Source organism: Thamnophis sirtalis, unplaced genomic scaffold, assembly GCF_051295495.1.
Source record: "Thamnophis sirtalis isolate CommonGarterSnake01/CBP01778 unplaced genomic scaffold, rThaSir2_p1.2 scaffold_6, whole genome shotgun sequence".
Taxonomy (NCBI): Eukaryota; Metazoa; Chordata; class Lepidosauria; order Squamata; family Natricidae; genus Thamnophis; species Thamnophis sirtalis.
In genome coordinates, this window is record NW_028261386.1 from 23,534,576 (window position 1) to 23,560,297 (window position 25,722).

The window sequence follows — 25,722 nt, forward strand, 5'->3', positions numbered from 1 at the left end:
GCTAAGATGTCTGATTTATTAAATTGGAACTTTAAGGATCGTTTTGCCTTGGACTCTGATTTAATTCTACATGATGCTTGGAACGCTGACACTTTGCTTGTCAGAAGGTCACAAAAGGTGATCACATGATTCCGGGACACTGCAACCGTCATAAATATGAGTCAATTGCCGAGCATCTGAATCACGTGACCATGGGGATGCTGTAATGGTTGTAAAATGTGAAAAATAGTCATAAGTCACTTTTTTCAGTGTCCTTGCAACTTCAAATGGCCACTAAATGAACTGTTGTAAGTTGAGAACTACCTGTACTTCGGTATGGCTTGATTTCTATTCATAGTTATACATCAGTCAGTCATGCAGTAGTATGCTATCTGTGCCAAATGTCCATCATCACTGATTATGGATCTTCTTAGGGATGCCAAAATTTTATGCTTCAGAGCCGCTGCAAATATTCACTGATCTTCTGATCCCAAGTGGGGGATCCAGATCAAATCCAGCAGTCTCCACAGAAGGAAATGTCATTACATTGAAAGCTGTAAGACACACAAGCACAGCTGCATCAGATGAAAACTCATCTTAGTGCAATATGTTGATTCCCATTGTGGCCAGATACTTCTGAAGAAATTTCAACAGATGGATACATACAGCAAGTGGTATTTGGAAGATACCAAGATTTGGAAGTAACCCTTCCACCCAAGGGTTTAAAGACACACAGAGTCTTTAAAACAGCCCTTCTCCAAGGAACTTATACAACCCCCTTTTAAATCACCCACATTTGTTGCCGTCACTCTTATCCCATCATATCTTTTGACAGTGAATCCCTTGAGTTAATTATTTCCTATATCTGTTCTAAATCTATTTTCAATTATCTTCACTTGATGCGAATTAATTGTAAAGTTTTGAGAGGAGAAAAAATTGTTTCTGTCTACTTTATCATGCCTTGTCTCAGTTTATACATCTCAATCATATACTCCCCTTGCTAGATTCCCCCCCCCTATGTTCTAGTCTGTATAAAAAGACTTGTATAAAAAGGATTAGAACACTTTCAGATTGGATTCAGATTGTTTTGGTTGCCCTCTTCATGCTTTTTATGTCTATTAATTTCTGCCACTGCCCCAGTGGTGGGTTTCAAAATTTTTTAGAACCTCTTCTGTAGGTGTGGCCTGCTTTGTGGGAGTGGCTTGCTGGCCATGTGACTGGGTGGGAGTGGCTTGTGGCCATGTGACCGGGTGGGTGTGGCCAACTTGTAAAATGTGGTGAAACTCACTTAACGCTCTTGCTTAGCAATCAAAATGTTGGCTCAGAAATTCTGGCATTGAAGTGTGCAAGTCTTAAAGCTGTCAAGTTACAAGACCCTTGCACCCCTAGCCCTTTAGAAAAAAACCCCAGGGGTGTTCAAACTTGACAGCTTTAAGACTTGTGGACTTTAACTCCAAGAATTCCTCCTCTCGCTCTTCATCTTGATGATGTCCGGACGGGCGGGGGGAGGGAGCTGGAACCGGTTCTAAACGGCACTGTAGATTTGTGGAACCTCTTCTATAGAAAAGGTTAGAACTGGCAGGAAACCACCCCTGCACTGCTTCCAACATTAGCCAAACAAGTTGGAGTGGATGTTGAAGTCTGAATTGATAAAGCTTCAGTAACATCTCAGAATGTTCAGTGCATGCATGCAAAATATATAATGTAAAGATCCATCGATCTTCACCAGTTTCTCAATGAATTATTTTATATTCCTTGCATAGGATGGAGAATAAAGCCATGTATCTGCACACTTTGGGTGAAAGAGAGAATGGATCCATCCTTGAAGAGCCATTTGATGGAAAGAACCTCTCAAAGCTGAACCTCTGTGATGATGGTAAGTCCTAGGAAGAGTTCTGAGATCAAAGAGCCTTACATCAAGAATCAAAGGAGCATGATGATGTGTAGACCAGGAGTGCTAATTTATGCAAATTCTTATATGAACATTCTTGAATTACACCACTTAAACCAATTCCTGATTAAAGATTGAGAATCCCCGTGTTGTCAAATTTCCAGCACTGTTTTCAGCTCAGAAAAATATTGTTCGCCGTGCAATGTGTATTTGGGGAGATAAATCACATTTTAGAATGCAGTTGGGGACATATTGGAAACACAGGACAGAAAAGTGGCTTCATGAACTGAATGGGCACATTGTGATATAATACAAAACCAGACTGAGCAATGTGTGAACAAGTTCAGACACATCAGAGCTCCATCCCCAAGTGTAACTTGGTAGAGGGCTACTTTGAAGTAACAGGTAGATCAGGGGTGTCAAACTCAAATTCATTGAAGGCCACATCAGGGCTGTGGTTGACCTTGGGTTTGAAGGTTTGAAGGTTTGAAGGTTTTATTCGACTTGTATGCCTCCCTATTCCGGAGGGACTCAGGGCGGCTAACAAAACCAAGGGAGGGGGAGGTGAAGGACAATACAAAAAGGAAAGCCACAAAAAAACAAACAACAGTACAAAACAGTCTAAAAGGTCTCAACACACATACCCATTCGAGTAGGGGATGGGACTCAGCAGCCCCAGGCCTGCTGGAACAGCCAGGTCTTGATGGCTTTACGGAAAGCCTGAAGGGTGGTGAGGGTCCGAATCTCCATGGGGAGATTGTTCTAAAGGGCCAGAGCAGCCACAGAGAAGGCCCTCCTCAGGGTGGTCGACAGCCGGCATTGGCCGGCCGATGGAATTCGGAGGAGGCCTAATCTGTGGGATCTAATGGGTCTTTGGGAGGTAATCGGCAGGAGGCAGTCTCTCAAGTACCCAGGTCCAATACCATGTAGGGCTTTATAAGTGACGACTAGCACCTTGAAGCGTATCCGGAGACCAATAGGTAACCAGTGCAGGTCGTGGAGGATAGGTGTAACATGGGTGTACCGAGGCACACGCACAATCGCTCTCACGGCTGTGTTCTGGACCAGCTGAAGTCTCCGAACACTCTTCAAGGGCTGCCCCATGTGTAGCGCATTGCATTGGGGGGCTGGGGGAGGCATGGTTGACTAGGTGGGTGTGGCCTGGCCATCTTGATGCCACTCACTGGGCATTGCCGACTGGGTGGGTGTGGCTGACTGGGTGGGCATGGCCAGCTTGACGTCACTCCCCAAACTGCTGGCATATTTCTTCTTTACATTGGGAGCTGAAGCCACACTCCCCCCCCCCATGTTTCCTCTTCACATTGGGTAGATCAAGCTGAAGTGATGCAGGCTGGCCCCTTATATTTTCTAGGCCAGCCCTGTGGGCCGGATCTGACCACATTGCAGGCCAGATATGGTCCACGGGCCTTGTGTTTGACACTCCTGTGGTAGATGAATGTATTATGGGATCCTATCATCTGAGTACTAAATCTAGACCAGTCTTTCCACATAACTGCTGAGGCAGATGGCATGTAGTCCAGCATAAGTGCTAGGTCACTATGAACCAGACATTAGTTCATGTAGTTTAATTTTTTCTTCTTCCATACCAAGTCTGAATCTTGATTCACTAAAATTAATTATTTTGGCACTGGATCGAGGTATTTCTATTTGGCTAAGCATTTTCATAATTGTATTGTTTCAGTTAGTTTGCAGTTTTCATTACTTGCAGTCTCTTGTTTCTATATTTGTTTCTAGTTTTGTAGTACGGTATGTATGAATTTGGATACCAGGATATACTCTTTCTAAATGTCAGTAAATAAACATTAAGAAATGCCAGGGACTGGAATGCAAGGCACTTAGCATGCAAATCTAATGAATTTAATACTGGAGTACAACCCTTCCTTACACCACAGGTATACACACTCGCCCATGTACAATGAGGTTTAAATGGACATTGTATGAATTTGCCTTTGACACAGTAAGTCACCGTGTAATGAGCTCTTTAAAAAAAAATCTTCTTGTTAAGCAGCACAGATTTGCATCCTTGTATCAATGAGTGGTACCCATTTTTCCATCAGCATAATTGAGGTTTAGGTCTATCACTGGAAGCTTTGAAGATGAGACTGGACTGAGTTTGCCTTCAGAAATTGTGGGTGCTCCATCACTGGAGGTTTTTAAGAAGAGACTAGACAGTCACTTATCTGAAATGGTATAGGTTCTCCTGCCTGAGCAGGGGGCTGGACTAGAGTCCTCCAAGGTCCTATTCTATTTCTATTCCAATTCCCATTCCATTCTGTTCTATCCTGTCTGAAATGGTATGGGGTCTCCTGCTTGAGCTGGGAGTTGGACTGGATGACCTCCAAGGCCCCTTCCAATTCTGTTATTCTATGTTTTTCCTATGTTTTCATAGATGGCACTTTATTCAGGACAACAAAAAAATGCAAAAGAATTTCACTGAATTTATAAATGGGAAATAAAAGGAAAACATTAAGTGATGCACAATGGGAAATCAAGCACACATTGCCAAGATAGTAATGGATTTCTGAAACAGTGGTGGGAAAAATATCTTGGGTAGTGGGACATTAGTGTCACAAAAACGTTGACAATAAAAGACAGAGAAAATGAGTAAAAAATACATGGTAGAAATTGTAATATAATATGCCTAGTTGCCTTAGACAGTAGACCATATCAAGACACTGTGCAAAAATAAAACCTCTAAACTCTAGACTCTAAAATGACTACAGAAAGAGAAAGCTTAAAGTTTCAATTCCTGTGAATTAGGAGTGTGGCCAATCTAAACTGTCATTAAGCCATAAGACATTTTCAAAAATGTCCAACTTGGTATGGATTTAAGCCATGTTTATCTCTTTGTTGCCCTGGTAGTGGATCTTCCTTCCTTCCTTCCTTCCTTCCTTCCTTCCTTCCTTCCTTCCTTCCTTCCTTCCTTCCTTCCTTCCTTCCTTCCTTCCTTCCCTCTCTCTCTCTCTCCCTCCCTCCCTCCCTCCCTCCCTCCCCCCTCTCTCTCTCCTTCAGCCCTCTGAAAAAAAGCTAAACCTTTTATGAAAACATTTTAGTGCTGCTGGCAGATTGGGAATATGCATTGATTTGACCCTTCCATTTTAAAAATTTCTAAGCCATCTCTTTTTCAAGAAACTGAGAACAAACTGAAGTCAAGCAAGGTGTAGCCAATTTTACAGTCATTGGAGCTTTCATCCAGTCCTATAACCAACTTTAATATATTCAGGTCACTTGGGGTTCTTTGGCAGTGATGTGGTGGCCTAGAGGTGGAGCTCTCGCCTCACAATCAGGAGGCTGTGAGTTTGATCCTAGGTAGAGGCAGATATTTCTCTCTCTGGGCACACTGAGAATATATCCACTGAAGAAAACTTGGTATTAGCGACAGGAAGGGCATCTGGCCATTAAAACACTCTGCTAGCTCCATTCAATTGCCTACACTTCACACTGCAAGGGATTATGGGGTCATTAAATGAAGATGGTGACTTGCTGGGTTTTCTTGGCATCTAAGCCATAATGGATTTAGACAAATCATAATTTAACTCTGTCAGCCGCTGTTTCGTTATTTGCTTTCGGCTGCCATTGAAACGGGGGGGGAGCCGTGTCTGGTATTTGGGAAGGGAAGATTTAAGTACAGGAGAGATTGTAAAAAGGGAGTGTTTGTTCTCACCATCTACTGCACATGCTGGAGATAGTGATTGAGGTCGCCAAGGCCAACTGTCCTGCATACCAATCTGATGATGCTCCTTGGAGATGCAACCCACATGACACCTGAGGGATTTGCAGATTGGACTATGGGATGGGGTTACCAGGGGAAGGGGGTTGGGTCACATATTGATATGTATGATTTCGCGCGCTTTTGCCTCAGATCCGGCTTTGCTTAGCTGCTATCTTTTCATAACCAGTAAAAGTACTCTTAATTCTGCAAAATGGAGTCAAGTGGTTTCTTTCTTGGTTGTTGAGGGAGGCTGGCTTGACAAGACCCATGCGTGAATCTGGTTACTAAATTAGATGTCTGGAATCATCATCACTCAAAGATCATGGGCTACTTCCTAAAATAAGTGAAACTAATTTCCAAGTGCAGGGAATTTTGAATTTCACTACTCCTCAAGAATTCGAGCAATAAATGAAGTAGGGAGAAGCTTTTAACCTTCAAAGGGTATCACTTCTCAGCAACGAAGTGTGTGGAAAATTGTGTGGAGTGTCCAAACTGCAGGTCTTGCATTTGGTAGCTCTGACCTAAACCATCTGGACTTCTTTAGCTTAAGACCAAGACAATTAAGCTACTTTATGATTTACATGAGTGATGTACTGTCTGTTGGCATATTCCAGTGTGGACTCTGGAAAGTACCACTTTGACACGAGCAATTTACCACAGCCGAAATTCGCCACACATGTTAAGGTTTGCCTTGCTAATAACATTGCACTCATAAAAACATTTTTTTTTGGGTAATTGTGGTTTTTCTGAAAAATAAAAAAACCAGAAACTTGATGTTCTCTTTTGATGTTGATTAGAGCTCTTCCAAACTTTTAATTGAGGATGTTTTGAGATAGAGAAGTGTTTTAACTTTTTTTGTAACACCATAACACTAAAATTTACATGATTCACTTTGGTCCTACTCTCTTCTAACAAGTGCAACTTTCTTCACTGCCGTTTAAATGCTTTTTTTTTTTAAAGTGAGGATTTTTGCTGTGATCCTATCCAATTAGGGATCCTACAGTCTCTACAGTGCATCCCTACGCCACGTAGTCTGCCAGATTTGGTGATGTGGTAACTTTAATTATAAGGAAAGCCAGGGCTTTGGCAGGGTAAATTAGGAACAAGGAGAAAATAGGCTGCTGTAAGAGTAAATAGCCTTCTTCAGCCTTCAGCAGACCATCTTTTTTCTTATTGTGCTTTTATTGGAACATATTGAGTAATTAAAAATGATGGTTATCAGAGTGAAGTTCAAAGACTTACATAATTCAGGGGCAGTTTCCAGAATCTGGAATTCCTTGTCCAGTATGCTGATCTGATGATTTTCCAATAAGAGACAAAGACATGAACCACATTGAGTGATGTGCATTTGTGTGATGACCCTAGGACAAGGCACGAAGGCCGCACAGCCAGTTCAAACTCCCCATTAATCCCCCAAATTTCCCCCAAATGCTTCCACATTCTTGACAAGTCCCAGAGCAAAGTGGGACACACACACACATGGTGTCATGGCCCCATCAGAGTCTAAATCTGCGGTGGAAGATGAGCTGGCATAAGGACTGACAGCGAGTGAGAACGCAGCTGCATTGGCCTTGGAGGAAACTGGGGAAGGGCAGAGTCAGTCTAGGCAAGTCAGTCTTGGAATTAATAAAGCCTGCAGGCAGGGAGGATGAACAGGAGAGGCACAGCTCAGATGAGAAGCAAGAACCACCTCCTCTTGATGCAAGGGCTTGGAGAGTGCAGAGAAGATTGGATTGGATTGGATTTATTACATTTATATGCCGCCCTTTTCCCCGAAGGGGACTCAGGGCGGCTCACAATTCAAGTCAGGGAAGTGGGTACAGACAGGGAATAAAAAAGACGAACATAACAATACACAATTTAAAAGCACACAACAGTCATACCATTCGAGGAGGGGGGCAAAAGCTCTTTAGCCCCAGGCCTGTCGGAACAGCCAGGTTTTAAGGGCTTTGCGGAAGGCCTGGAGGGTGGTGAGGGTCCGAATCTCCACGGGGAGCTCGTTCCAGAGGGCTGGAGCAGCCACAGAGAAGGCCCTCCTCCGGGTAGTCGCCAGTCGGCATTGGCCGGCGGATGGAATTCGGAGGAGGCCTAATCTGTGGGATCTAATCGGTCTATTGGAGGTCTGCATGGCAATAAATCCCAATGCATTTGGCAAAACAAGAGCAAATCAAGGAGCTCAGAGAGCAAAAGATCCAGGTAATTTGTTCAGAATGCCAAATGGAATGAAGGACTCTTGGCGGTGTGAAGGTGTGATCAGCGCAGATGGAGCAGGCTACTCATGAGGAGAGTGCCCTGCCCATCTTCACCAGGCACACCTGGGGAATGAGACTTAAGGAGATGCTGTGCGGAGGGGCATTTGTCGGGAAACAAATGCTGAGTTCCTTTAGTGTTGTGTGCTGACATTTGAACTTGCCAAGAGTCCTTCATTCCGTTTGGCATTCTGAACAAATTACCTGGATCTTTTGCTCTCTGAGCTCCTTGATTTGCTCTTGTTTTGCCAAATGCATTTGGGATTTATTGCCGTGCAGACAGCACTGGGCTGGGCTAATTGCAACCAGAGGCTGCTGGAGGTTTGTGTGGGGGTTTGTTATCACTCTGTTCTGGGACTTGCCAGAAACATGGGGGCGTTTGGAGAGATTTGGAGCAATAAAGGGGCAGTTTGAACTTCCAGCTTTTTGTGTTATCTCTGTGCCGTGCCTTGGATCAGCACACACGGCGGCCTCTAGCTGCATGTAGTCCAGCAAAGCAAAGGAATAGGGAAATGAGTCCACGAAGCAAGGAAGGAACAATAAGTCCATGAAGCAAGGAAGAAGCACTGACGAATGCCCCTTCCCACAGTGTCTCTTAAATTTCAGTCTCCAGGTGTGTCTTGTAAAGAGGGGCTGGGCGCTCTTCTCCAGAGTCATTGGGTTGGCCTGCACTGTTCCCGCTTTCTCTCCACTCTCTGTGCTCAGGGATCAGAAGGGAGTGGTCCTTGCTGATTGCCTGAGCTCTGTTGCTCCTCATTTACACTGCTTTCCCTCCCTCGGTCATCCTACCCCCGTTCCTCCTGCTAACAAGCCACCCCAATCCTGAGATACCCTGGACTGCCTCGTCCTGCTCCTCCCCACATTCCTCTAAAGCTAACAGAGCCCCCCCCCTCAATCTCAGTAGGCTTCAACTCTGGCTCCTCCTCCTCCACAGATTCAGGCTCTGACAGGGGAATGGCACTTGGGTTTTCCTGGTTGTTTTAAACTGAACTCGATAGCTTTCATTTTATGTGTTAGATTATGTCGGTATCACTGTTGCTATCTAAGTACCATTTGATGAAACAACATGATATATATTTTAAAAAACCCACAATATTTATCTGACTTTTTGTATTAATTCTTCATGTGTTACAGATTATGCTCGATTATGTCCATGAACCAGATCTAATCATCTCCCTAGATCAGAAAAAACCCAGACAGATTGCCATGTTGCTTCTGATCCTGGATCACGCAACACAATAACTATGAAAGGCTTTGCCGTATGCTTTGATGGTTTGCTAGATTTACCTAACAAAAAAACAAGAAGTCCAATTCCTCTTTACTTTCCACTGGAAAATTGAACTGACGTTAGGTGTGCTGTAATTTTTCTCTTGATCTTCATTTCTTCACTGGGCCTCTGTGGGAAAGAGAGAAAGGGATAAGTTTGTTTTTTAACAAGTCATATGTGCCAGAGGTGAGTATTCAGCCGGTTCTGACCAGTTCTGGAGAACCAGTAGCGGAAATTTTGAATAGTTTGGAGAACCGGTAAATACCACCTCTGACTGGCCCCTCCCCCATCTATTCTCTGCCTTCTGAGTCCCAGCTGATTAGGAGGGAATGGGGATTTTGCAGTATCCTTCCCCTGCCATGCCCACCAAGCCACGCCCACCAAGCCACACCCACAGAACCTGTAGTACAAATTTTTGGAATCCCACCACTGATATGTGCCATTATATTGGGGTGGTGGTGATGATGGGTAGATTGAAAGCACCACTATACCAATATCTGATTATACATCCAGGTTTGGAATTGAAAGGATACTGGGCAAATAAGAGATTTCTTCCTCACAGAGATCATATATGCATGTTTAAATTTATATCAGAGACCACCTAACACTTTCTTCTGTTTCAGAATAGGAACAATAGGTTCTAATTTCCATCATGCTCCCTAAGGGCCTGGTATGAGTATTAATATCAGAAAAACAGATTGTAAGTTTCCTCATTATGAAACCTTAGCTCCATCTGTTTGGCCAGTGACAAGACAAAGGCCACAAGCTGACAATAAAACTATGCCAGTAATTAAAGACATATTGCAGCAGAGAGGAGAGAGGCAAGGATGTTATATCATAGCTTAATCACTCCTTAAGAAATCCCTTGTTTTTTCCTCCAGAGAAACAATTTGGATATTAAAAAGAATTATCTTAGTGATTTATTATCGTATTTCGGAATAAACTATGAGTAACATGTTTTTAATTTACTGGGATATGCAAGTATGTGAAACATAGCTTGGTTCAGGGTACTAGGTCAGTTTGAAGCTGTCATTTACCATTAGTTTATGAGCTGTAATTATGGCTTAGCATGAAGAAAGGGGAAACTTGGGGACATTTTAAAAAAAGTCAGGATAGTGGCTGAAACTGCATAGTTGAAGCACTTTGCCTTTTAAAACATGGGTACTATCCAAAAAGGAATAGAGCTTTGATGGTATGGGCCAGGGCTGGGTTCCAGCTTCTTCTACTGTCGGTTCGCTCAGGGATGTGCTTTGGGCATGCACACTTGTTTTACCCTACGTGTGCATGGGCAGTAGGTAAAAAAATGCTTCTGTGCATACGCAGAAGCCAAAAAACAAGATGGCAGCACCTATATTGCTGCCGATAGAACCGGTTCAGGGACATGGCTGGCCGAGTTACTATCTACTTGGCCGAACCAGTCCAAACTGGTAGGAACCCACCTCTGGTGTGGGCACAGCCACCATTTTCACTTTTTGATCTACACTGCAGCCATCATGATGAAGGAGAATGGGGCACGCACTTCATTTGCAGTTACCTAACTTATTGTGGTTTTGGGGAAAGTGTTGTCCTTCCTAAACTGCTATGAAACCACAGATACACATAGGAAGATGTTCTGACCCCATCCTCCATCCAGTAACAAATGCCGAGACAAGCTTAGCTGGAATGCCACAGCACTTTATTCGCAAGAAACATAAATCTCAGTGGCTGAAAGCCCAAGCACAAAAAACAGATAAGAACCCTGGCAGAAACCTAGACTCTGATAGATACAGATAACAGCTTCTCCAGCATTGAGAAATAAGTGGAATCCTGCAACCAGACTCCTCCCAGAGTCCCTCCAGAGGAGCCTAATTGCAACCACCTGGGTCCAATTATCTTTTGTATCTGCGTACCTTTTCTCTACGTTGATCTGCCCACCGTTGCTGGGCATCCAGGACCACTTCCCTTGTCTCCTCGCCACTGCTCCAAGGCCTGACATCAGGAGCACCCTCCCTTTGGCTTTCACCACTGCTCCATTCCTCAGGCGCCTCCTGGTGGCCAATCAGCCTCTCTGTGCCCTGCTCGGAGTCGGAACCCTGTCCAGGGTCCTCCACAGCTTCCAGAGCCGACTCATAAGGCCCCTCGCTGTCGGAGTCTGTTTGCAGCTCCAATGGCTCCTGCTGGGCCACAACAGGAAGAGTAACTAAGTATGGGGGAAGAGGGGGGGAGGGCCAATGGCCAAACAAACCATGCAGACTTTGCTCATTTACAAAACTGGTTCTGTGTTTCTTCCAGATTATTAAGATATTGTTAAAACCAATTGTGACTTGGGCCTGTTTCCATTTGCATCTAGCCCTGTCACAAACTTGGTATCAGGTTTCCTAAAAATGCCCTAATTGATTCATGAGTATCGAGTCAAGTTTCAATATAAAACTAGTCATTTATTAGGAGCATCACAGGCAAGATCTTTTCGTAGCCAGGTCTAAGCTTTGTTTGAGTTATAGCTGAACTTTAACCCTGTTCCTTCCCTCCCCTCAGTCTGTGTTATAAATCACATTTCCCAATGAGGTCCACCCTCCCAAGCCTGCTGCAGTAATCTGAGATCTGACTTCAGCTGACAGTAAGCGTGGAATGCGCTCCCCCCGCTTCTCTCACTATGACAACGTTAGGAATCGGGTTGGGACCAAAGTTATGGAATAAATTATGGTTGTGACCAGAGGTTCTACTGTATTCCTTATTGAGAAAAAGCATTATGAATTTTCAGATTAACATTTACAATTGAATTGAATGAATTAATTAAATACAAATTTAATTTAATTGGTATATGAAATTAAGAATCCTCAAGTGGCTCCATTCTGCTTGTGAATGAATAAATATTATTACCGTTGGCCAATCAGCAAGTACATCAAACCTCACAGCTTCTGAATCTGTAAATTTGGAATATCTAATTATTGTTATGCTATGCCAATCATTCTATCTTCTCAAAGGGTATGTTCTCCCTGTTGTCCTTTATACATCTTTCCTGCCTCGTTGTCTCCTCACATTTCAATTTGAAAATGATACTATAAAAAGGATAACCTTATTATAGTCTTTCTTTGAGATTTAATTGAACCTTACTGGCAACCAACATGGCTCATGTAGCAAAAGTGTAGCATAGGTGTATTATGGCACACCCATCACTAGTCACTCCACCACATTCGGGTCCATTTTGAGCTTTTGAGTGGTCTTCAAGGTTAGCATCTGGAAATATTGACATAGTCCACACATGAATTGTCCAAGGCATAGGTGATCTCCTGAACAGGCAAAATTGACACAACAGATGTATTTATGCAAAGGCCTTTGTGACCACAGCTACTACCTGCCCTTCAAGAAGGAACTGGCATCCAAGAAGACTTTCAAATTACATACCAGTCTTTTCTGGGAAAGTATAATCCTATTCACAACTAAAGATGGAGAGTTCCTGTACTATAAATCCATGCACTTACATCCCTAGCTTCTTAGGGTCAAGGCTATTCTTCCCCATCCGGCCCCCAACAAACCCCAGGCACTGGAACAAGATCTTGACAGCATCACTTGTCCAGAATAGAGATGAGATACAGTTCAACTGATGATGGATATTACTGATATAAGACCCCATCTTGAAGGATGATCTCACCAGTGGTTTCCCGAAGATGTTAAACAGGAAGGGTGACATGTTGAGCCTTGTGGCACTTAGTAAATCTAGGCGTTAGAGTTTGGTGAATATAATCTTGCTTCCCGCAGCTGCACTCATGTTGAGATTTAATTCTATTCTGTTTAAGAATTTGAGAAATTTTAGGCCTGGAGGTTGCTTCCTTCAGGAAAATACCACCAAACAGCTACTGGATTCCCATCTATACTAAGCATATCAGGCCTATTGCATATTTCTTTCTGCTTTGTTCCTAAAAAGCTCTTTTGGAGGGGAGAATCCCCGTTGTATTAAATTCTTTCTTAGGCCAGGTTTCTCAGCCTTGGCAACTTTAAGATGGGTGGACTTCATCTTCCAGAATTCCCCAGCCAGCATCTTAAAGTTGCTAAAGTTAAAAAATACAGTCTTATGCTAGGCATAAGGAAGTCCCCATTACAGCACAATCCCATATGTTTTTAGAAACAGGCAGCAGTATCTAGGTCAAAAAGAGACCTCAAAGTTGCCAAATGAGGTGAAAATTTGCCTTTTGGGAGACTCTCCCATTTATTCTGGGAAAGCCAGAGCAGCAGCTGCAATGGTGAATTTATGTGAGGGAAAAACCCCTTCTGGGATGTGGCCAACAAGTCCCACTTAATTTTCAATCTGTTCAAACCAATGTTAAATTCAAAGTAGGGCATGGAAGAAAATCCAAATGTCTGTGAAAATCTTCAACAGAGTAAAACCTATTAACTCGGCTTTCTTCCAGCCTAGAAACTTCTATTCCAAAATAATATGTCAATCCAAAAGACAAATGCTATAGTTTCATTTCTAGGGCTTTTGTTCACACATCACAAAGAAACAGGTAAGTTATAAATCAAACAGACAAATTTGCGTAATTTGCAAAATTTGGTTAAGGTTGCTCTTGGTTTATTTTCATCCATTTTAAAATCTGCTGTGGATTTGGCGTGCAAGCTATCCTTTCTTTCTGACATTATTCCACTATGCCACCTAAAATGGGTTATGGCTTCAAATTGAGCTAGAAAGATAGAGAAAGTCTGTTTCCCAAAAGAAAATCCATCAGTTATCCAACAGTATTGATGTCCTTGAAGCGATTGCATCAGCGGGGGGGGGGGGAGGGATTCACTTACTTTCCAAGGGTGGGTTGCTTCTGGCATTACTGCCAGTTCGCAACCCACATGCAATGTGCGTGCGCTGTTCAATGTAAATTGTTCTGTGCACATGCGCAGAACAATTTACAGAGAAGCGCAGTCACTGAAATTCAAAATGGCGGTGCCCAAGCAGCAGTGAGGGAACTGATTTGGGGCATGTTAGGCTTGGATCGCTGCCGGTTCTTTGACCCAGGCCTGAATTCCACTACTGGTTCGGATGAACCAGGCCTAACCAGCGGCAACCCACCTTCCCTACCAGTGCGCAAATGTGAGTGTGCTCACTCGCTCACTTCACTCGGTTGGTTAACGCCTTGACGGTCGTTTTCCTACCCTCTTAACTTTAATCATACTATGCTTGTTTTAACTGGTACCTTTTACTGAATAATAATATTTTTATATGGTTTTATGTTTTTAATTGTACAACATCCAGAATCACACTGTGAGTGAGATGGGCGATGTCTGGCTCCAAAAGCCAAGAAAGATACAATCAGATTCTTCTAAGTAGTTTCCTTCATTGTTCCTCACCTATAGACAGAAACCTTGCCAAAGCAGGATGCAGGATGTCTGCACCATAAAACATACTCTGGGAACTATTAGAGAAGATCCATCTTAACTCTCTTTCTCCAACACAAATTATCTAAACTGCTCTGTCTTCTGTTCCTCTGGAACACATTCCCTCCCTCTTGAGAATCTGGACAGCACAGGCAATATATAAATTTGACAAATAAAGTAAATAAAGACTTTTTTTCAAATTACTCTTGGCAGTATTATTGATGAACAGTGTAGCTCATAAGCTGTCAATGTGTCCAATGAAGATCCAACCGACTGATTGGTTCCTTAGTCAGTGATGCCCCCAAATGCTGGTCCACCTGTTTTCACATCACATGAGTCCATTATATCTTGCGGGTTATCTTAGATTACAGTTGCAGGTATCACTTAAATGGTAATAATCTTTTATTCCAGCATAGGCACCGTGGTAGTACGGCGGTTAGGATGCAGTATTGCAGACTAGTTCTGCTGACTGCCAGCAGTTCGATTCTCACCGGTTCAAGTTGATTCAACCTTCCATCCTTCTTAGATTGATAAAATGAGGACCTAGATTGTTGGGGGCAAAATGCTGACTCTGTAAACCACTTAGAGAGGGCTGCAAAGCACTGTGAAGCAGTATATAAGCCTAAGTGCTATTGCTACAAGTTGCTTTAGTTTAAGTTGCAAGTTGCATTTCTGTTTGCTTCAGTTTAGCATCTGTGAAATATTGCTCAGATTTATGATGTGGTATAACTCATATAACAGCATACTAAAAAGCAGAGACATCACCCTGCCAATAAAAGTGTGTATAGTCAAGACTATGTTTTTCCCAGTTGCAATGTATGGCTGTGAAAGTTGGACCATAAGAAAGCCTGAGTGCCAAAGAATTGAGGCCTTTGAATTATGGTGCTGAAGAAGATTTCTGAGAGTCCCTTGGCCTGCAAGACGATCAAACCGGTCAGTTCTAGAGGAGATCAACCCTGTCTGCTCTTTAAAAGGCCAGATCCTGAAGATGAAACCCCTAATACTTTGGCCACCTAATGAGAAGGAAGGACTCATCGGAGAAGAGCCTAATGCCAGGAAAGATTGAGGGCAAAAGAAGAAAGGGACTACAGAGAATGAGGTGGCTGAATGGAGTCACTGAAGCAGTTGGCATGAGCTTAAATGGGCTCCCGAGGATGGTAGAGGACAGGAAGGCCTGGAGGAATGTTGTCCATGGGGTTGTGATGGGTCAGACATGACTTCGCAACTAACAACAACAATAATAACTCACGAAGCAGAACCAGTGTCCAATTGGATTGATGTGGTTGTGCCATTTATATATGGAATCTCTTTAACATATAGTATGAGCTGTATTGCTGGTCTCATTTGATTATTATTATTTTTTGCTATAAGTTTCCAGGTTATCTGTCCTTGTTTCATTTCATTATAAAGTTCTTTTATCAATGGCACACGCCACTGTAGAACATTTAAAGTAGCTCTTTATCTTTAACAAATGCTTGGCTTTTTGCTCAATGACAAGATCTCTTGTTGTATTTTCTATATATTTCTCCTTTAAATCAATATTGAATCGGTGTCTGTGAATCCCTGCCACATGGTAACCCTTTTCATTTTGGCATTTTACTGTTTGTATGCTATGGAAAGTTTCTTCCTATTTGCTTTTACTGCCAACTGCTGTTCTATGGTGTCTCTAACAGCAGTTTCCACGGAGATTTCAAATACTTTCTAAAACCTTAATTTTTGCAATGTTTTTGAAAGCTTCAGTATTCCAGAGACAAGCTGATCTCTCAGTACATCACAGCCAAATTCTCCGTGCTGAGATAGTGTTTTAAATTTAGCTGATATGCTGCAAAAAAAACCTTTCTCTCTCTCTTTTCTTTGCCCTTAGAAAACTGTGAAATTCTTTCATCCGTGCTAAGTATGATCGCAAATGTTCCTGAATTATTTTTTTTTAGAACTTCAAAACTCTAATTGCAAGGGACTTTATATGGCTAAGCTTTTCAAATAGCTGCCTTGTTTGCATCTATTAATCCTCAACAGGAATAAATATACAGTAACAATTTAATTGCCTCAAAAATTGTTCATATTGGTAGTTACTGTCCAGCCATCCATGCCACAATTAAGCATATGCAGATTCACCTAAAGAACACTGATTGGAGAAGTCAGGGAATCGAAGTACACACATCTTAAAGTTGCTATCTGAAATACAGTGCACTAAGGTTAATTATCTTCTGTTTTCCTTTTATCTTTTCCCTGCAATCACTTTAACATTATTCTTTGTTTTATAGCCTTTTCTTCCTGTCCAGAGACAAAATTCATCCTCAGAACTTTTTTTAAAATAATCCCACTTCATTGTCTCTGTTATGTCTTTTCCATTGATCAAACAAACGTTATTAAAGTCAGGAGTAGTTCAGTGGTGAGATTCAATTTTTTTTACTACCGATTCTGTGGGCGTGGCTCTGTGGGTATGGCAAGGGAAGGATATTGTAAAATCCCCATTCCCTCTCGATCAGCTGGAACTTGGGAGGCACAGAATAGATGGGGGGGGGGTTCTCCAGAACTGGTCAGAACCTGCTGAATACCACCTCTGGAGTAGTTGCTTCTATTGTCTGCCTTACAGAAATATAGCAATAGCAATAGCACTTAGAATTATATACTGCTTCACAGTGCTTAACAGCCGTTTTACAGAGTCAGCATATTGCTCCCAACAATCTGGGTCCTCATTTTACCGACCTTGGAAGATTGGAAGGAATCAACCTTGAGCAGGGCAGGGTTGAAGGAATTGAACTCCTGGCAATGTGAGCAAAGTTAGCCTGCAATACGGTATTCTACCCACTGCGCCCCCAGAGCTCTAAGAAATATCTTACAGAGTTGACAAGAATTTGTCAATATGTTGGTGATCCAGAATACCATAATAACAATATAAGATTGCCGGCATCATATTCACATATAGGCCTTGACTTACGACCACTACTGGGATCAGAATTTCCATTGCTGAGCAAGGTGGTTGTTAAGTGAATTATGCCTGATTTTACAAACTTTTTGCAATTGTTGTTAAGCAAATCAGTTTTTAACACTGCAGTTTTTAAGCGAATCATGCTAACTAGCTTCCTCCATTGACTTTGCTTGTCTGAAGCTGCCTGGGAAGGTTTCAAATGGCAATCCCATGACTTTAGAACAGGGGTATCAAACTCTATTTCATTGAGTTCATTTCATTTCAGGGTCGTGTTTGACCTCGGTGGGCGTGGCCACCTGGCATGGCCAGGGAGGCGTGGCCAGCTTGACATCACTCATGTTGGGGGCGTCTGTGGTAGTCTGAACACTTTGTCAGTGAAAACAGGCTCCCGAGCTCTGTTTTTGGCTGCGATGGCCTCCTGTAACTCTCTGCCAGTGAAAACGGAGCTTGGGTGGGCCACATATGGCTCTTGCAAGCTCAGTTTTTGCTGGCAGAGGCACCGCGGGCTGAGTCTTCACTGTTTCCAGAGTGGGCCAGATCTAAGCCCCTCTGCAGGCCGGATCTGGCTTCCGGGCCTTGAGTTTGACACCCCAGCCTTAGGACATTTCAACCATTGGCAAGCACCTGCATTTTGATCATGTGACCATTGGGGTGATCACAACCACGTGATGATTGTAAGTCATTTTTTTTCCAATTCTGTTGTAGCTTCAAACTATTGCCGAACAAATGGTTTTAGGTTAAGAACTACCTGTAATCGATCAATAATTCCAATAACTAATATACAAAACACCTATTATATAGGAACAATTTGGAATGAATTGTTTGGATGGTTAGTTGAATTTGCACTGGCCTTTTTTAAAATCAGGGTCAGTGGCTTATAAAGGGAAAATCTCTATTTCTGGGTTTTCTTCTGTGCTATAATGTGAAAAATTGCTTAGAACATCTGCATTAAGCATTTTTTTTACCAGATGCATTAACATACTGTTTGTAGATTTGGATACCTCTGTAAACTGTCACAAATCCAGTCTTTCCTTAAATTTTTCTCATCTTTATTTTCTTCCCATTTTGAAAGTAAATATTGCTTCTTTGCAGCATTCTATGGCCAACCTTGGCCCAGAACCTTTGTGTTAGATTCCTGCTATTGGCAATAGGTTTGTAAAAAAAATCGTCATGCCAGATACATTTTTTTAAGAAGTATGTTTTGCAAGCATTCTTATTAAATACTACTTTGTGAGCAATTTTTTCCTTTCTCAGCTGTAAAGTCTAGATACCAATGTTCTGAACATTCTCTTTGTTGCTGTGCTTATGAGTTGCTGAGAATCACCTGCCAAAGTAATCTCACCTTTTTTTCCTTTGGTGGAACACAGCTGTACTTCCCTAACAGAAAAAGACAACAAACAGAGATCCTAGAAGGAAACCATTTTTGGAAATTCCTCATATCAAAGTACAGTAGTTTCTTACTTCTTCTTTTCTCTATTCTATATTATAGCAATAGCAGTTAGACTTATATACCGCTTCATAGGGCTTTCAGCCCCCTCTAAGCGGTTTACAGAGTCAGCATATTGCCCCCACAGTCTGGGTCCTCATTAATTCAATGGTTGTGAAATCTATTTCAGAAAATAACTTAGCTTCACAACAATCCTGAGGCAGAAGCAGCAGGAATAAGTAACCTGTGTGCATGATGTGATACGGTGGCTCAGTGGCTAAGATGCTGAGCTTGTTGATCAGAAAAGTCAGCAGTTTGATGGTTCAAATCCCTAACACCACATAACGGAGTGAGCTCCTGTTACTTATCCCAGCTTTTGCCAACCTAGCAGGTGGAAAGCACGTAGCAATGCAAGTAGAAAAATAGGAACCACCTTTGGTGGGAAGGTAACAGCATTCCACACATCTTTGGCATTTAGTCATGCCAGCCACATGACCACAGAGATGTCTTTGGACATCACTGGCTCTTTAGCTTTGAAACGAAGATGAGAACCACTCCCTAGAGTCGGGAACGACTAGCACATATGTGTGAGGGAAACCTTTACATTTACCTTATGTATGATGTCTAGGGAGATTCTCAGTCATCCAGGTTATGGTTGTCTCAAAGATGCTTTCTTGAGAGGCAACTGGATTTTCTGGCATTGTGGCCAAAGGCACAAAGGAAGGCGAACCTGATGGAGCATGTATGTCCTTGTTTCCATTTAGAATATCTCTATCCAGATTTTCCTATCCGGATATTCTGTCTGGATACCTTAAAGGATACTTTAAAGAAGGTTCAGTCTAAGCATGACTGGACCACCCCAGAGTAAATTATGTTTGCCTGTTGTACTTGTGACCAAGACTCGAAGGGAGGCTATGTTTTGTGTTGATCTAAATTTGAATCAGTTTTCGCAGTGCCAAGAATTGATGACTCACTCATTGGATAACTAGGAGAGATGGGTACATGTCAACTCTGAATCTAATGTAGGGCTATTGGCAGATCCCTTTGGAAATAACTTCAAGGAAAAAGAATGCCTCCAGTGTCCCACAGGGACTATTCTATTTTATGTGGATGCTATTTGGATTTCATGCTTCTTTGCAATCTTCTGGAGTTTGATGGATTATTTTCTCTCAGGCCAAGGAAAGTTTTGTAATGCCTACCTCAACCACCCGACTGCAATTTGAGCTAGAAGAAAGGTCTGTCCCACCTCAGAATTGCCATAACCAATTCTAGATGACCAGAGTCAAGTCTTTGGCAACTGTTTACAACCAAAAAAAGCAAGATGCTCACAGTGTCTTCTTTAACCAGATTAACTGAAAGTGAAAAGAGAACTAGGCTACAGAAAACTTGGTAAATTGGTATGCTTTGCTTGGCACCCACTTTAGCTTGAAATTTATTCTGCTGAAACATTCTCTTGCTAACCATTCTTTTTTTTTTTTGCATTATGGAGGTAGCTATGAGTTTTCATGATCTTGCAAACACCCATCCTCTTTATTGACTTATGAGAAGCCAATTGCATCTAGTTTGATCATTAATTTGAAAAAGTGCTACCTTGTTCTCAGTGAACCAGTTTCTTGGCTATATCGGGAATGCGTGAGAAATTGGATTCTGTATTCTCACACAATCTGTTAGAAATCAGAGTCCCAGCGGAAGCAGATTATCTGGGACCCTGCTATTCAGGATTCAGAGCTGATTATGGGATGGAAACAGCATGGATTGGGACATGGATAGAGGAATGCAATTGCCTGATTCTAGTCAGACATCTCAGCAGCTTTCAGTACCATTTACCATGTATCTTGTTGATTCAGCTTCTAGGGCTAGGATTTGCACTGTTTTGCAATAATTCCTCTCCTACCAGAGTGGTTTTAACTTGTAGTTATAGAGGAACAGTATGTGAGGCCTTGGTTACTCCAGTGAGAAGGACTTCAGGGCTCAGTGCTTTCCCTCACACTATTTAACATCTGCATAAAGCTGGAGGTCAGCTACTGTTTTGGGATGAGATGCAGCCAGTTATGCATTACCAGTCTGGGGCAAGCCAAGGATATGGGAAAGAAAAGCTTGGATTGGTATCTTAATGGGGCACAAAAAGCACAAATTTGCTGCAAGACTGAACTGCTGTATATTGGTTCTGATAGTGATTCTTGACAAGATCATGCTTCCCTTGAAGAAGCTCCTGCACCACTCTTCCTGGGTTTAAACAACAGGGAGAGAGTGTTGTCAGCATAATCTTTGCTCATGTTTGGCTGGAAGAAAACTTATGATGTTACCTGTACTGGAATCATCCAGCATTGGTAAAACATTAAAATCATGTTTTAATCATGATTTGATTGGGTTAATGTCCACAACAGGGAACAGCCTTTGGAAAAATTACAACTGGTGACATGGATCTCACAAGGGATCAGTTCCACCATTGCAAGCTAACACCTCTCTGGAATTCACTCTACCAAATCTACTAGACTCATTTCAGATAATGATCTATATCAGCCTTTCTCAACCTTGGCAGCTTTAAGAGGGGTGGACTTCAACTCCCAGTATTCCCCAGCCAGCATTGCTTTAAGGTGATGGATGCAACTCCCAGAATTCCCCAAACAACAGGCTTTAAGATGTCTGGACTTAATCTCCCAGAATTCCCTAGTCAGCATGCTGGAATTCTGGGAGTTGAAGTCCAGACATCATAAAGTAGCCAAGAGTTGAGAAACACTGTTCTATATAATCTTATATAGCAGAGGGTCTGGTTATATTGGATCCTGCCTTGCCAAAAATTGAATTTGTCTGTCACGGGAAGAACCTCAGAAAGAGCTGTTAAGAGTCTCTGCGTCCCTTACAGTGAAATCATAGTTCTTTTAAAAACCATTTGTTTCATACATTTTATCTTTGTAAGACACATGTTGTCAAACTAGCATTGACCTGTGTCCCATCTGAGTCCATACCATCCCAGAGTCTGTTGTAGTTCCACAGGCAGTGGTGGGTTTCAAATTTTTTTAGAACCTCTTCTGTAGGTGTGGCCTGCTTTGTGGGAGTGGCTTGCCAGCCCTGTGACCGAGTGGGAGTGGCTTGGCAGTCATGTGACTGGGTGGGCATGGCCAACTTGTAAAATGTGGTGAAACTCACTTAACCATGTTCTGCTTAGCAAGCAAAATGTTGGCTCAGAAACTCTGGCATTTGAAGCACACAAGTCTTAAAGCTGTCAAGTTACAAGTCCCTTGCACCTCTAATTCTTTAGGGAAAAAACCCCTAGGGTGTTCAAACTTGACAGCTTTAAAACTTGTGGACTTCAACTCCCAGAATTCCTTCTCCAGTCATGTTGGCTGAGGAACTCTGGCACTGAAGTGTGCAAGTCTTAAAGCTGTCAAGTTACAAGACCCTTGCACCCGTAACCCTTTAGAACCCCCCCCCCCCCGGGATGTTCAAACTTGACAGCTTTAAGACTTTAAGGTTTAGATAAGACTCTTCGAGGTGGGCGGGGCAATTGGTGAGCCAGCCAATCAGTGAGCGGCAGGCGGAGCAAGCGTGGTGTGGATGGGCGGGGTGGGAGGGAGCTGGAACTGGTTCTAAATGGCACTGTAGATTTGTGGAACCTCTTCTATAGAAGAGGTTAGAACTGGCAGGAACCCATCCCCGCTTATAGGGGAATCAGTGTTTGGTGGCAGAACATCTACTCTGTATGTAGAAAACCCAACTTCAGTTTTTGGCATGTTCTGATGAAAAGGATCAGTAGCAACTAAAGGGAAAGACCTTTTACTGTTGGAGAGTTTTCTATTCAGGTGGATGTACTGCAGGATGAGCAAAACTTTCCATAGATTTAGCAAAAACTGGAATTATGCAGTTGCTTGGTCCTCATCTTGCCAAGAAGTTATGGTCCAAGAAGTTGTCAGGATGCTAGTTGTACTCACAATGAATATTACAAAATAGAAAACTTATCACATCCATTATCACCAATTTTGTCTTATAGGCCCAGGCAGCAAGAAGAAAGCTTCAGGACCCTGTGGCCATTTAGGATCTTTGACTGCTCTCAAATATGCTGTGGTTGGTCTCTACTTGCTGGTGTTCCTGATTTTTGTGGGCCTTTTTATCCTAGCAGGTAAGAATCAGACCTATATTGGAGCAGCTGCTTGTCAAAAAAGAGAGTTCCAAAACTTTTTGCAGAGCAGGAGTGATTTGTCTTCTCATTCCTGTCTAGCAAAGAGATTGGCATTGGCTAATAAGAAGGCATTTAAGTTATACTTGGTTGAAGCGTATAGGAAATTGGAGAAATGGTTGCTGATTCAAATAAATTGGGTAAAAATTGGGTATTTATTATTTCTTAATTTTTTTATGCGGCCCCTTCTCCCCTACAAGGTAAATCTGGGAGGTTTGCAAGTTATAAAAATATAAGTAAAACATTAAAAGTACACCCATTATGATTTTAAAGCTATATTGAAACCAGAAACCAGATATCATTGGTGAGGATTGAGGGTCCTACCTTGTCAGCCAGCTCCAGAGGCAAACAACCTCCTTGGAGCTCCGGGCCAGTTTTAATACCCTTCCAGAAGCTGGAAGGGAGGGAGCAGTTATTACTGCTGCTGGTAGAGTGTCACGCATAGATTCAGCTGAATTATTCTATTATAATGTCTCTGCACTTTTATTTATTTGTTTTTTGAAAAATTTTATTGTTTTAATTAAACAAAAACACACAAAAAAGAACCATCTTTCGTTACATCTTGTAGAAAGCGTGTCAATTGGTTACAAATACATTTCGTGCGTTTCTTCCACAATCATTACATATACTTCATTCGAATTAAGGTGTACATTTTAAAATGTATGTATTTTGCTATCACTGTACCACAATTCTCATTTGATTACAGTTAGTTAGACGTGCTTTTATCTAAAATCATTTGTATTTGAAGACACAACCATCTACTGGCATACATTCGCAATCTCAATTAATCTCCCATAACTTTACACCTTTATAAAATATTCTAAGACAAAGTCAATTAGTAGGATATCAAAGCATTCCCTCCCCTTTCCCCCCCCATGTTAATGGATAATGTTTAATGATATATACATGTGTGTTGTATCAGTAAAAGCAAATTGGACATAAGCTTTAATTTGTGAGTCTCTGCACTTTTAGATCTTCTTTGGGGATATGATGTTGGGTTCACACGCTGAGCTTCTTCAATGAGAAAAGCATATCCTTCAACGTTTCGCAGGAACAATTTCATTATGAAATAATACCCATGTTCCCATCCCAGCAGGGGTAGCTTCTGTTATTGTTGGTTTGCTCAGAGATGTGCTTCATGCATGTGCGCGCTTCATGGACGCATGCACAGTACTAAAAAAAATGCTTCTGTGCATGCCCAGAAGCAAAAAACAAGATGGCACCACTGATAGAACCGGTTTGGGGGCGGTTACTACCTACTTGGCTGAATCGGTCCAAATTGGTAGGAACCCACCTCTGCATTCCAGGGATCACTGTCCAGATCTCCAGATCTATTCCGTACTCATGTTTGATATTTTCTCTTTATGCTGCCATGCTTCATTTTAGAAGCCAAGAATATACCTGGTGTTTATATTTATTATATATGTCAAAGGAATCATTGTGCTCTGGTTTGATACTAATAATTCATAACCAGCACATAAAACAATCTGTGGTTATGCAAGGCATGGTACTTTAAAATCTGTATACAGATAAACTTATCAATTGGGAGGGGACATAGCTCTTTACATAGAACACACTCAGGTGCCTCTGACATAAGTGCTCAATAATTGGCTCTTTTCTTTGGTTTCTTCCCTTCCTCCTTAACATAATAACCATATTTATTTTCATAATTGTATTTTGGAATCCATATTTACTCAAGTCCAATCAATAAATATATTTCCCTTCCGCATTTGAAAGAATTACAGCAGTAGAAATTAAGAGAAAGATCTTCTCTGTTTGCAATTCGGAGGGTTGCTGAACAAAATGGGCAAATAGACTCGGATCATGTGACACACTATATAACCCATTGTTTGCTCAATCATGGCTAAAACCATAAAGGATAGTTTCCGAATCACAAGGACAATGTTCACACATTGCTCTGGGCCAAAAAGAAATAAATTTCCTTATGACCTGATCTTGGCTTCTTATGAAAAGATGAATCTCGAAAAGATTCCTTGAAAGAAAGCTACAATCTGACAAATAACAAAATCAAACCACTGGCCTAGATAGTTTGGTCCAGAATTTTTAAATAATGGTTCTTAAGCTCTTTGACCCAATTATCCCTTTTTCTGATCTCAGATGATATCATTACACCTACAATTCCCCCTTTACAACTCATAACTAATTCGGTGTAGAGTTGGGGTGACTGGGTGGAGCTGAGAATTTACTGGCTGGATGCCCTTCCTGATGCCACATGGAGTTTGCAGTAGATATTTTGTTCTTTGTACTTGGGGAGAGAACTATCTGCCGCTGCCTAGGATTGAACTCTCAACCTTCCAAACAGGAGGCGATTAGCTTCACTCATCCTTACACCTACGACCCTTCCTCAAAGTTTTATTTTTTGGCACTTGCATTGGCAGGCCCACTGGATCCTCAGAAACGATTACGTATACATTATTCTATTAGCTTCAGTTTAAGAATCACTGGCTTAAAAGCTTTCCATTACAATAATTAGAAAAAAATAGGACCAAATAGACACTGAGTCAAAGAGGTAAGGACAGAAAATAAGGCATGTTGTTTCTGAATATTTCAGTTTGTTTTGATCAGGTCCACTTAATCAACATCCTTGTCTTCATACAGTGAAACCTTTTCTGCTCTTCTTTTTCTGTTCTTGTCACTGAAGAGGATTTGGAGCTGAGGTACAGATAGATAAAGACGTAAAGAAATAGCTCAGTGATTATCATCA

General features: G+C 41.9%; 1 protein-coding gene across 1 annotated transcript in view; it reads left to right on the plus strand.

The window, feature by feature from the left end:
- The window catches only part of SCARA5 (scavenger receptor class A member 5), a 124,402-nt gene that overhangs the window by 10,869 nt on the left and 87,811 nt on the right, over positions 1-25,722 (plus strand). The window contains exons 2-3 of the mRNA XM_087717417.1: positions 1,743-1,855; positions 22,812-22,940. Of these exons, the coding sequence (XP_087573543.1) occupies positions 1,744-1,855; positions 22,812-22,940 (241 nt within the window). The 5' untranslated portion in view covers position 1,743. The remainder of the gene's footprint in view (positions 1-1,742; positions 1,856-22,811; positions 22,941-25,722) is intronic.